The following is a 12,795-nucleotide window of genomic DNA, read 5'->3' on the forward strand; positions in this document are numbered from 1 at the left end:
GTGTTTAGTGATTATTGAAAGGTCCGTGGAAACCTCTCTTTTCTCTTTTTAAGTCTGGGAAAACTCTCTCTCGTATGCTGTGAGGTGTTTTATACACTGTATTTAAAAGCTCCACTAAGAGAATTTATTAAAATATTTTTGGGCAGTAGTCCTAGAAGGAGATATATAGTGGTTGGTGTGGATGTTAGTTATACACCAGTTTTTTCCTCCCCAGTTTAATTTCCTCCAGTTTTACTTTTTCTTCTTTCTCCAAATGAATACATACCATTTCTACTACATGAAATTTCTTCTCAGGCAATTCAACATTTCCAGATCGCCTCATCCTTGATTTTCCTCTGAACTTTGAGTCTGTGAATGGCCGTCCTTTCCCATTTGCTCTCCGCAGCACCTAGCCGTGCCTGTGGCACACCTCTGTCCTTCACGCTGTCTTCTCTGGTCCTCCTTGGGGGGTACAGGACAGTACTTGAGCGCTCAGGCTCTAGAGCCAAACTGCCTGGGTTGGTTGGTTTGTTTATTTATTTATGTATTTTTGAGATGGAGTCTCACTCTTTCTCCCAGGCTGGAGTGCAGTGGCACAATCTTGGCTCACTGCAACCTCTGCCCCCTGGGTTCAAGCAATTCTGTATCAGCCTCCCAAGTAGCTGGGATTACAGGCAAACCCCACCACAACGGGCTAATTTTTGTATTTTAATAGAGACAGAGTTTCACCATGTTGGCCTGGCTGGTCTCGAATTCCTGACCTCAAGTGATCCACCCGCCTCAGCCTTCCAGAGTGCTGGGATTACAGGCGTGAGCCCCTGCGCCCAGCCCAAACTGCCTAAGTTTAAATCGCTTCTGCCTCCTTGCGTAGGTTACTCAACTGCTTTGTGCCTCCGTTTCCTCATCTGTATACAGGAGGTATTTTGATTATTTTTATTTTTTATTTTTTTTGCAGCTTATGTATGTTAATACACATAATGAAAGCAGCACATGGCACAAAACAAGCAGTGAACAGAGCTTAGTCATTACACCCTCCCACCTTCCCCAGTCACAGAAGCAGCCACATCAGTGTTTGCGGCTAGGCTTCGGAGCAACTACTTCACCACTCAAGCCATCAGCCTTTATGCTTTCAAAAGTAACACATGCTTGTTATAAAATGGAAATACTGGCTGAGGCAGGAAAATTGCTGAACCTGGGAGGCAGAGGTTGCCGTGAACTGAGATTGTGCCACTGCACTGCAGCCTGGACGACAGAGTGAGACTCTGTCTCAAAAAAAAAAAAAAAAAATATATATAGTATATATATATATATGTATATCTCGAAATGTCCAAAGTGAAAACTGGATGTGCCCTCCCCACCGGCCGCTTTTCTTCTGGCTTCCAGCTGCCTGGTACGTTTGCACCACTCTCTTCAGTGCACCCGCAAGCGCCTACACGTGCTCCAGACGTGTCCTGCATTTTCTCATCATGGTTTTGTTTGCTTTGGCTACTGCTGAGGTTAATGGGCTTTGTTTGCTTTGGCCACTGCTGAGGTGAATGCCTCTGCTCTCTCTTTTTATCATCTCTGTTCCACCATATCCATCCATGCCCCAGAGGCACTGAGTTCCCACCCAGGTAGGTGCCACTGATTTAACTCTGAGACGGTTCCTCTGTGGGCAAAAGTGGGAGTTAGATGAGCCATGTCCACAGAAATGTGGAAAGGACCAGGCTGTCGGCATGTGGTCGGCACTTCCAGTCCCCAGCGAACAGTGTTCTGAAACTCATTATTAATTCAGCAACTCCTTGAATTGAGAAGAAGGAAATTCATACTTGCTGGAAAGCTCATGACCTTGGGACAAATCAGCCCATCCCTACCATTGCCCTTCCTTTCCGGCCCTGGATCTAGCCAGCACCACTGAACAGTTGGTAGATTCTTTCTAACAACAACAAAAAGATACAAGATGGAATGCCTAACAACGTCACTTTTAGCCTACTCTTTTACCCCATGGTGCTGACCACGTGGGTGGGTGCCTTGCCCCCAAGGTGAAGCCAGCTGTCAGCAGAGCTACCCAGAGCTTTGCTGGTTCTGTGTACCAGTACACACGGCATGGGGACTTGCTCAGAGCAGACCCCAGTTCTGGCCTCATCATCATTAATAGGTCCTGTGGAGGAGTGGTCCATACACTCAATCTGGGACCCCTTCCACAGGGCCTGCACTAGTCTAGATCCCTAGGTTTAAGCCTGTGCTTTGTGGGGTGAAAGGAATATCAGTATGTCCTATAAGAATCTGGACAGTGAGTCTGTAGACACCTCACCTCCCCATCCCACCCCAGCTGGAGGGATTCCAGGCCAAAGAGGTTCTGTGGCCTGAGACACCAGGCACAGCTAGCCCCAGCCCCGTTCCTGACCACCACTTCTTTGCCCTGGTGGTAGTTGTGCCCAAGCACTCCAGCCACTTTCTGTCTTAGCCTGAAAGCATTGCTGGCACCCCTGCAGCACCTGTCGGGCATGTGAGAGGCACTCAGCGAACTCATGGCAGATTGAAAGTGCTAACACATGGAAGAATCCACACCAAATCTATGTCTGTCAGGTGGCAGCTTGCCAAAACCTGGCCATCGCCGTGACTCACCGTCTTCACCCTTCAATTGTGGTCCGAGCAAGTCTCCTGAGAATTCTCACTGAGGCATTGAGGCCTCAAGTGATTCTCCTGTCTTGGCCTCCCAAAGCGTTGGGATTACAGGTGTGAGCCAGAGTTGGTTATATTAAATTCTGACCCATGCAAGGCTTCAGGAACAATTCCAGAGCCACACAGAGTCCAATAGATGCCCACAGGATAAGCCTGTGAGTGCAGCACATGAGCAGCTGAAAGTGTTCTCCTGGTGTGGGTGGAAGCAGGCGCCTTCACTGACACTTCCCACGCAGGGCAGGACATGGGTGCTGTGGTGTGGTGGGGGCTGACACCCTCTTTTCTGCTTTTCCCAGGGCAGTGTCCGTGTCCTCCATGTCTGAGTTCCAGCGCCTCATGGACATCTCCCCCTTCCTGCCTGAGAAGGGCTTGCCGTCCACCAGCAGCAAGGAGGACATCACCCCACCCCTGTCTCCAGACGACCTCAAGTACATTGAGGAGTTCAACAAGAGCTGGGACTACACACCCACCAGGGGCCACAATGGTGGGGGGCCAGACCTCTGGGCTGACAGGACCGAGGTGGGGCGGGCAGGGCACGAGGACAGCACGGAGCCTTTCCCCGACTCCTCCTGGTACCTGACCACAAGTGTCACCATGACCACGGACACCATGACCAGCCCAGAGCACTGCCAGAAGCAGCCACTGCGGAGCCACGTCCTCAACGAGCAGTCGGGGGTGCGCGTGTTACACAGCCCGCCTGCCGTGCGCAGGGTCGACAGCATCACGGTGGCAGGTGGTGAGGGTCCCTTTCCCACAAGCAGAGCCAGAGGGAGCCTGGGAGATGCCAAGGGGGGCCCTCCAGAGCCCATGCTCAGCAGGTGGTCTTGCACCTCCCCCAGGCACTCCCGGGACTGCATGGAGGGGGCACGGCGCCCCTTGACAGCCCCTCTGTGCCTCCCTGGGGTTTGCCTCCCCACTGCACAACCTGGAGATGTCCAAGAACTTGAGTGATGACATGAAGGAGGTGGCCTTCTCTGTCCGGAATGCCATCTGCTCTGGCCCTGGTGAGCCACAAGTCAAGGACATGGCCTGCCAGACCAATGGGTCCCGGACAATGGGGACCCAGACTGTTCAGACCATCAGTGTGGGCTTGCAGACTGAAGCCCTGCGTGGCAGCGGTGTCCCCAGCAGCCCCCACAAGTGTCTCACGCCAAAGGCTGGGGGCGGTGCTACACCCGTGTCGTCTCCTTCCCGAAGCCTTAGGAGCAGACAGGTGGCCCCTGCCATCGAGAAGGTGCAGGTCAAGTTTGAACGCACATGCTGCTCCCCCAAGTATGGTTCTCCCAAGCTGCAGAGGAAGCCCCTCCCCAAAACTGACCAGCCAAATAACAGGACGTCACCAGGGATGGCCCAGAAAGGGTACAATGAGTCAGCCTGGGCCCGCTCCACCACCACAAGGGAGAGCCCCGTGCACACCACCATCAATGATGGCCTCTCCAGCCTCTTCAACATCATCGACCACAGCCCCGTGGTGCAGGACCCCTTCCACAAGGGGCTGCGGGCCGGCAGTCGGTCTCGCTCAGCAGAACCCCCACCAGAGCTGGCCCCAGGCCAGGAAACAGGCACCAATTCCCGAGGAAGGTCACCGAGCCCCATTGGGGTGGGCTCAGAGATGTGCAGGGAGGAAGGGGGAGAGGGCACGCCAGTGAGGCAGGACTTATCTGCTCCCCCTGGCTACACACTCACTGAGAACGTGGCCCGGATCCTCAACAAGAAGCTGCTGGAGCATGCCTTAAAGGAGGAGAGGAGGCAGGCTGCCTACGGGCCCCCGGGTCTCCACAGTGACAGTCACTCGCTGGGGGACACAGCGGAGCCAGGGCCCATGGAGGTAATGAATGCCGAGTGCCCCACACCCTCCCCCACCAGCTCTTCCCTTTAGCTGCGGGGCAGGGTGGGATTTGGGATTGTGCTCTGTCATTTGATCTCAGGAAGCGTCCGTGATTGGTTGTCAGGAGCTGGGGAGGTGTTGGGTTTATGGGAGAATAGAATAGGCAGAAAAAACCCTGAGCAACTTTTTTAAGGAAAATGTTTTTATTGTCCTCGGGAAATCATACGGTACATGATTTGGTTTGGGTTCTGTCCCCAGTCTCAGTGATTGATCCTTTATCAGGGCGTTTCATTTGGGGTCATAGCTTGCGTTCTTTCTGTGTGAATTTGTGCACGTGTACAAACTATGGGATAGTTGTGTCAGGCTTTCTGCATACTGCAGCCCTTCATATGTGACAGCATGAGGTGAGCTGCAGAGGGTCTGGACAATGTGGGCGCGAGCACATCTCATCAGGAGCCGTAAGATCTCGATTCCTGGGCTGGCTTCCTTACAAAACAGCCATCTGGCAGCTCACAGATCACTTACCCTCTTTGTGGCCATGAGGCCCCCTAGCAGTAGACAAAATCAAAATCCTGCCCTAATACAATATGATTATCATTGTTGCCCTTGATACTACTCACAAATCAATCCACTGTGAACTGGGCTCTGATACGTATCCACATGTGGTGTTTTTGTACAGTGAGCAAAATGAAAGCCTGATGATATGCTGGTGGTGATGGCTATGGTGATGCCACTTTGTGGTTTGTGCAGCACAGAGAGGACGTGTCTGTCTGGCGAGTGATTCCAACTTGCCTGGAGTCTGGATGAACAGGCTCCACGCTGGGAACACCTGGCCCCATGAGCACTCCCCCAGCCAGGCTGCTCCCACAGATGGTAGGGGTCGGAGGAGGAGGACGGCAGCATGCTCCTGGGCTGCCCGCTGCTTTCTCGCCAGGACCCGAGCAGCCCTGGCTTCATGGGCAGGGAGAGGAGGAAATGTATTGCCTGTTTCACCTGGCCCACATTTCCCACAAGAGGGTAAATGATGGCTAGCTTCCCAGTCCGGCCCACCAGTGAATGTTTAACTCAGAATACAGGCTTGAAATCTGAATAGGTCAAACCTGTGGAACTGCCAATGACTTACAGAAATAGTTCCGTATGGTTCACACCTAATGTAAATATTGATACTACATGGCCTACATGTTCCAAGAGCTGAGTCTTTGTGATAAAGTTGTTTGCATGCTCTGAGGACAAACTGCTGGTTGAATGTTCTCAGGTGACAAATGGTGTCTTCTTTGGGCTACTGTTACCCCATCCTTCTGGGGTCCTCAGGTAAGTACTCCTGCCGTGGAAGGGTCTATTTATATGTGAATGCCCTGCCTTCTTAGGGCTCCCTAGGGCTCTCATTTCAGTTGACATTGAGGCTGTCACAAAGCATTAACTGGCTGTGCCTGTGTTGTCTATATTACACACCAAATAGAAATTTTTTTTAGGAACCAAAAAATGCTTTGAATTACTAATAGTGAATCCTGCAAGCAAAAATAGGTTCATGATGGGATCCCAGCATCATGGCATGAAAATGGTTTTATCAGTACAAAGTGGCCCAACCCCTTTTGTCCTCCGTATTTGTTTAGATTTTCTCTTCACTTGGTGTGTTTGCCACCAAAAGAGATGACGTGAAGGGAGCGCAGTTGCAGGGACTCAGAGCAGGCACAGAGCACTCATCGGCAGCATCTCAATGCCACGGGCTCTTTTTTCCATTTCTGTTGGAATTTTGCTTGTTCTGGATTCCAGTGGGATTATTCTTGAATTGATGTAATATATTAGGGCCACAGCAACCCCTTCCCACTGCTCCGTAAATTATGCAGTAGTTCTAGGTATGCATTCCCAAATCCCCAGGACTACTTCTGATTCCAAGCCCACCCAGTGCCCTGCTGCGGAATCTTTCCCTGAATGTTCACTCAGGCATCCAGACCCAGGAGTGACGCAGGTGACAGGAAATCTCCCTTTCTCACTGCACTCGCATCCCATAAACCACTCAGGCCTCTTTTTCCCGCGACACCGTGGCACCAGTTCAGCAGTGCAGAGAGAAGCCGTGAGGAGTTCTAGTGTGAAGAGAAGGAACAATCTGAAAATGAATGCTATTCCTTCCTCCCCTAAGTGGAAAATATGAGGGGAACTTTTTAGAGTAAGTGGCAGTAGCTTGGTTGTTGTGACCAAAACAAACGCAGCCGAATCAAGGTCTCTGTTTTAGATAACAGTCATGCAATTTCCATCTCTCTGTTTGCCAAAATGCTGTTTGAAATGTGAAATGCTAAAGGGTGACTCAGGGCATAGAAACTAGAGGGAGGTCTGTGGCTCCTCCATGGAGTTTCCTTCTTCTCTCTGGGCAGAGGGCAGGCCTGTCTGCCCAGCACCTGGCCGCCTCCCCGCACCTGCCTTGGAGTGAATGTGCTAGATCTGAGAGCCCGCAAGTCTCTCCTGGTGGCGCTCCCTGAGTGAGGGGCGGCCCTCTACCTCGGGCCTTGCTGACTTGAAACCTTTATTGTTCTCCTGTTTAGAAAACACTTTCCAACCTTCTTACTTTTCTTTCTCTGTCTGTTCTGTCCAGAACCAAACTGTCTTACTAACTGCCCCCTGGGGACTCTAGCCCTGCCTGCCTCACGCTGTAAGTGCTTTCTTCCTTGTTTCCCAGCTGTCTGGAGAGCTCGTGTTGTGTAACTCGCAGTGGCACCCGACACTCGTCGCCTGAGGGAGTGCTGCCCGGTGGCAGCACCCTCGCTCACCCCGGGTTCCAGGACGCTCCCTAAACCCAGCAACAGATAGACAGGGCCAGAGACTCAGCTGCCCTGCTAGAGGGCTGACCACTCAGTGCAAAGAAGGGTTTTAGGTTACAGAGATTCTGCTGAGAGTTCTCTGCTTTGGTACATTTGCAGCCAATTTGCTTTCAGAGAATTGAGTAGATACTGGCCAGGAGGGGACATCCTAGGCACAGGGGTCTTGCCTGAGGGGGTCTTTGGGCCCAGCCACCCAGGACTGGTTACCAACATTTTGATTACATACGTGCACTGGCATGTGCTGAAATGAGGTGGGACCCTAATGTGATGAGGCTTTTTTTTCATTTTTCAACAATCATACCACAAGGAATGAACCTAAATATATCTTGTCCTTCCAAGTGAGTACTGTAGGTGACAGAGTAGATGCTCAATAGATATTTGGTGAGTAAATAAAGAACAAAGTCATCCCCACTCCAAATAGCTTGAGAACGTCTCAGAATTGCTTTCAGAGTCTGAGTCAAAGCACATGAGAAAAGATATACTTTGTTTTTGATCAAGGATATAGTCATCTACTCACCTCATCCACCGACCTTAACTCGAAGTGTTAAGTATAAAAGGATCTGTTATCAAATACAGCAGACGTGTCCCCGTGAAAAAAAAATGACAAGGAACACGGGGGGAGGGCCATTTCCCAGAAACGTGCTACAGGGGCAGCATCCCAGGACAAGATGCCATGCAGCGACCACAGTGGCTTCTCAGGAAAGCCCAGCATCATTTGCTCGTACACAGTGGCGTGTTACTAAGGAAAAGAGCATTCCCTTGAATGCAGACTCACCTTTCTTCCTTCACAAGCAGAGGCTGGCAAAGAGGGGGTACTGGTCTCAGACAAAGCCTGCTCTTCAGCACCAGCCAGAAGGAACAGGATACAGTGGTGTCAGATAAACCTACGACAGCAGCCTCACCGACACACAACACACACAGAACAGATATACAATACACAACACACACACTACTCTTACAACAAGGGGAGCACAGACACAAAACAGATACAGATTTCCCAAACCGTGTGTCCCAGCCAAGCACTGTGGGCTGTGGTGAGATGACAAAGGAGCACCTTGAGGTAGTCTGCATCTTGGTGGCTGGTGGAGTTTTAACTGGAGAGGTGTTTCTGGTTGTCACGGTAGTTAGCATAATGCTTTGGGAACAGAACCTTCTCCCTGTGGCCATGTGAGGTGCCAGCCACAAAAGCAGCAGGGAGCATGAAGCATGGTCTCCAGGGCCACTGTTCCTTTTCTGCTGACCCCAGAGGGAGGCAGGGAAACCACTCGCCCCATTGCTCTTCTGGAAGCCTGTGGCTCCCACGCTGTCTCGGGCCATGCTGTCCCTGCCATGTTCCATCTTCTCCCGAGTGACACTGCCCATTGCGTGCAGCCATCTATCCTTCCCCTGCTGCTGCTCCCCTGCACCACTGGCTGGGCTGTTCTCATCCTGGTCTTTTCAGTTGCTTGTCACATCTTGTTAAATTCTCCAACTCACTTCCTTCCTTTGAGAGTCCTTGTTCTGTTATCCTTCCTGTGCCTTCCATTCAGTTCACCTCAGCTTCATGTCTGAGTGTCATTCCAGCCAGCGGGCTCCACGCTGGGCAGCTCAGTTTCCTCATGCCACAGCTTTTTACATTTCTGTGTATCAGCAAATTCCAAGTTTGGGTGTCCTGGTTTTGTAACGTGTAGAGTAAGGAAAGGGAACTCAACATTCTTTAAAAACAAAGTAGCTTGAGAATAAGGATTCTAGGTGATTTGCACATGGTTGAATGTGTCTTGCGTCATCTGTTCTCAGAACACTAGGATGCCTGAAACACAAAACCACCAGTACATTCTGATTCAACTTTTTAAAATGCTGCTGTAATTGAAGAGTCATTAAAGAAAACTAGACCCAAATTAAAATTTCTCCCTGCAGCATTTTTGCCATGTTGTGGGAGTTTGTTTAATCTACTGCCAGTCAATTTCAAATAAACAGTAGCAGAGTTCGTTTAAGACGACTGCCATTGCTAACACAGCTGAATGAAATCAGAGGTCTCTTTGTGGGCTGCCAGTAGATCCAGGCCCTATAGGACCAGTTCATTTGTCCACTGTAGCTAAATATATCACTCTAAAGGGCCAAATGAAGAGATCTACCAGATGGAAATATGCTGAAGTGGCCTGTGGAGACTGCTGCCACAGTCACTCTGCCATGTCTTCTGTATACCCCAGCCCAATTCTAAAGGAGCTTTGCAAGCTGACTCATCTCACAATATTGCTGTGTTTAATCATAATTGGTCTCTTCCCATTCATGTCACTGATCATGTCACATGTGTGGAATTCTTCATTATTTTAAGTTATTCTGCATGAGCATAGAGCGTCGTTAATATTCACGAGCTGCCTGTGGTGTGTACTTCATCTCACTTGACTCTGTTGAGAAGTGTGTTTGGGGGAATCATCCGCTGGTGACACTGCCGGTCTGAGTAACCCTGTCTCCCTTTCTCGGCTCTGAAGGAACTACCTTGTTCTGCACTAGCTCCATCCCTAGAGCCCTGCTTCTCCAGGCCCGAGAGACCAGCAAACCGTCGCCCTCCGTCCCGTTGGGCCCCACATTCCCCCACTGCCTCACAGCCTCAGTCACCCGGAGACCCGACGTCCTTGGAGGAGCATGGTGGCGAGGAGCCGCCCGAGGAGCAGCCACACCGTGATGCAAGCTTGCATGGATTATCACAGTATAATTCACTGTAATTTGCATAACCACACCATCGCCATGAACAAAACTCTGCCCAAAAGGAGAGATCTAGTTTTCTCAAGGTCAAAGAATGTTTTTTAAAAACACACAGCTGCTGAATGTTCAACCTGTGAAACTGAGATGTTTCTAGAATGAAACAGTAAATGTGCCTGTAATAACTTAATTTTTTTCATAGCTCAGAAAACTATTTTTGTCTCCATCTTTTTTACACATAGTATATTAAATGAAAAGGTAAATAAGGTATAAATAGATTTAAAAAATAAAAGTTTTTAAAAATGTACATTTTAAGAGATGCTGAACACCCTTGCTGTCAATACCTGACTGCCTCTCTGTTAAATTTGCCCTGTTATATTTTGGTTCAGTTTATTTCCATGTTGAATTAGAGTGGATTAAGTTAATTTTATTTTGTCAGTGTTACTGTTTTTTAAGACTTTTTTAATGCTTCAGACTGTCTGATTCAGTGAACTTTTGTAGTGAAAAAGCCATGAAGCCAGTAGACAAGACAGATATTCTGTATACTGGAGGGGATACAGGACGTTTTTGAAAAGGTACAAAGCCCTCAGTGGGCTTAGAAACTTCACTGTATGATCCTTGTATTATCCTACTTGGCTTGCACGTCTTCGGGTGCATGTATATACCGCTACTGTGTCCTCGCCATCACCTAAATGTGACTCAGTCTGTTCCACTGTAACATGTTGTGAATTTCCTTGTACTGTACTTTTATTGTTGGTCTTCTTGCATCGATGATCCAACAGCAACATTTTTAAATTATCGTGAAAAGATTAACTGGCAATGTACAGAGTTTACTCCAAGTTTTCTTAAGGGAAAACACGACAAAAAGTCACGAGGATACCAAATGGAAACACATGCTGGTGCCTCTGAGTCTGTATGAGACCGTGATGAAGTAGAAATAAAGCCCTTCCGAGATGGCAGCATGTCTTGGTCTCTCATTTCACACACCCTCCATCTTTTCCTGAGGACTCAAATGGAAAGTTTTCCGTGGCTAGGGGAATGAGGGAGAGAGATCATGTAAAGAGGTAACAGCTGCTGATATATCTTGCTGGGAATGCACTCTTTGGGTACGTGATCATGTTGCAGTTTTACTGTTCTCTGTAAGAGAGTCCTAGGATGGAGAGACAGCTTCACTGTTGAAAGCCAAAACTGTGGTGTGGGCAGGGATGTGAGGAAACTGGTTACCTACAAGTCAGAGTGTGCCCGGCCTCTCTCCCAGCTCTGCTCATTAGGAGAGAGGCAGTGGCCAATAACTCCAGAAGAGGCCGTTCCACCTCTGATCCTGAGATGTAGCCAGTGTTTGGTGGAGTAGAAGCCTACAAAGAAGTGATGCTACTGAAGAGCCCAAAAAGAGTGATTTCAGGCTGAGGCTTCTCTAATATTTCATTTACCGCTTCATTAACCCAACAATTTTCTTCTTATCTAGATGAGCTAATGTAATAGGCTATCCTAGCATTACTACAGCTTCATCCTTAAACAGAAATAGTTTCAAAAAATAAAAACCAACAAGTGTTGGCAAGGATGTGGAGAAACTGGAACCTTGAGCACTGTTGGTGGGAAAGTAAAATGGCCTAGCTGCTGTGGAAGACACTATGGCTTCCTCAAGAAGTTAAACATAAAATTACCATAGGATCCAGGGATTCCACTTCTGGGTATACACCCAAAAGAACCGAAAGTAGGGACTCAAACAGGTGTTTGCACACCCACATTCATAGCAGCATTATTCATAATAGCCAAAAGGTGGAAACACTCCAGTTGTCTATTGACAGATGAATGGATCAACAAACTGTGGTATATGCATATAAAGGGATACTATTCAGTCCTAAAAAAAAGTTAATTCTGACATATTACAACATGGATGAACCTTAAGCACATTATTCTAAGTGAAATAAGCCGACCACAAAATGGCAATTATTGTTTGGCTCCATGTATCTTGTTTATATATCAAGAGTAGTCATATTCAAAGAGAGAAAGTAAAACAGTGGTTACGAGGTTTGAGGAGGGAATGGGGAATGGTGTGTAATGGGAACGCAGTTTCAGTTTGGGGTGATGAAAAAGTCCTGGAGGGGGCGGAGCAAGATGGCCGAATAGGAACAGCTCCAGTCTCCAACTCCCAGGGGTTGCAATCCTAGTCTCTGATAAAACAGACTTTAGACCAACAAAGATCAAAAGAGACAAGGAAGACCATTACATAATGGTAAAGGGATCAATTCATCAGGAAGAGCTAACTATCCTAAATATATATGTGCCCAATACAGGAGCACCCAGATTCATAAAGCAAGTCCTTAGAGACTTACAAAGAGACTTAGACTCCCATACAATAATAATGGGAGACTTCAACACCCCACTGTCAACATTAGACAGATCAATGAGACAGAAAGTTAACAAGGATATCCAGGAATTGAACTCAACTCTGCACCAAGCAGACCTAATAGACATCTACAGAACTCTCCATCCGAAATCAACAGAATATACATCCTTCTCAGCACCATATCTCACTTATTCCAAAATTGACCACATAGTTGGAAGTAAAGCACTCCTCAGCAAATGTAAAAGAACAGAAATTATAACAAACTGTCTCTCAGACCACAATGCAATCAAACTAGAACTCAGGACTAAGAAACTCAATCAAAACCGCTCAACTACATGGAAACTGAACAACCTGCTCCTGAATGACTACTGGGTACATAACGAAATGAAGGCAGAAATAAAGATGTTCTTTGAAACCAATGAGAACAAAGATACAACATACCAGAATCTCTGGGACACATTTAAAGCAGTGTGTAA

The 12,795-nt window shown here is 48.3% G+C and overlaps 1 protein-coding gene and 1 long non-coding RNA gene across 2 annotated transcripts in view; one reads left to right on the forward strand and one right to left on the reverse strand.

Moving 5' to 3' along the window:
* MTCL1 (microtubule crosslinking factor 1) overlaps window positions 1-10,928 on the forward strand; it is a 125,503-nt gene extending 114,575 nt beyond the window's left edge. The window contains 3 exon segments of the mRNA XM_017864694.1: window positions 2,940-3,521; window positions 3,523-4,471; window positions 9,759-10,928. Coding sequence (XP_017720183.1) covers window positions 2,940-3,521; window positions 3,523-4,471; window positions 9,759-9,992 — 1,765 coding nt within the window. The 3' untranslated portion in view covers window positions 9,993-10,928.
* The window catches only part of LOC108523924 (uncharacterized), a 54,063-nt gene continuing 49,658 nt past the window's right edge, over window positions 8,391-12,795 (reverse strand). The window contains exon 5 of the long non-coding RNA XR_001883933.1: window positions 8,391-9,076. This is a non-coding gene — a long non-coding RNA (uncharacterized LOC108523924). The remainder of the gene's footprint in view (window positions 9,077-12,795) is intronic.

The sequence above is a fragment of the Rhinopithecus bieti genome, unplaced genomic scaffold (genome assembly GCF_001698545.2).
Source record: "Rhinopithecus bieti isolate Rb0 unplaced genomic scaffold, ASM169854v2 scaffold_73682, whole genome shotgun sequence".
Classification (NCBI taxonomy): Eukaryota; Metazoa; Chordata; class Mammalia; order Primates; family Cercopithecidae; genus Rhinopithecus; species Rhinopithecus bieti.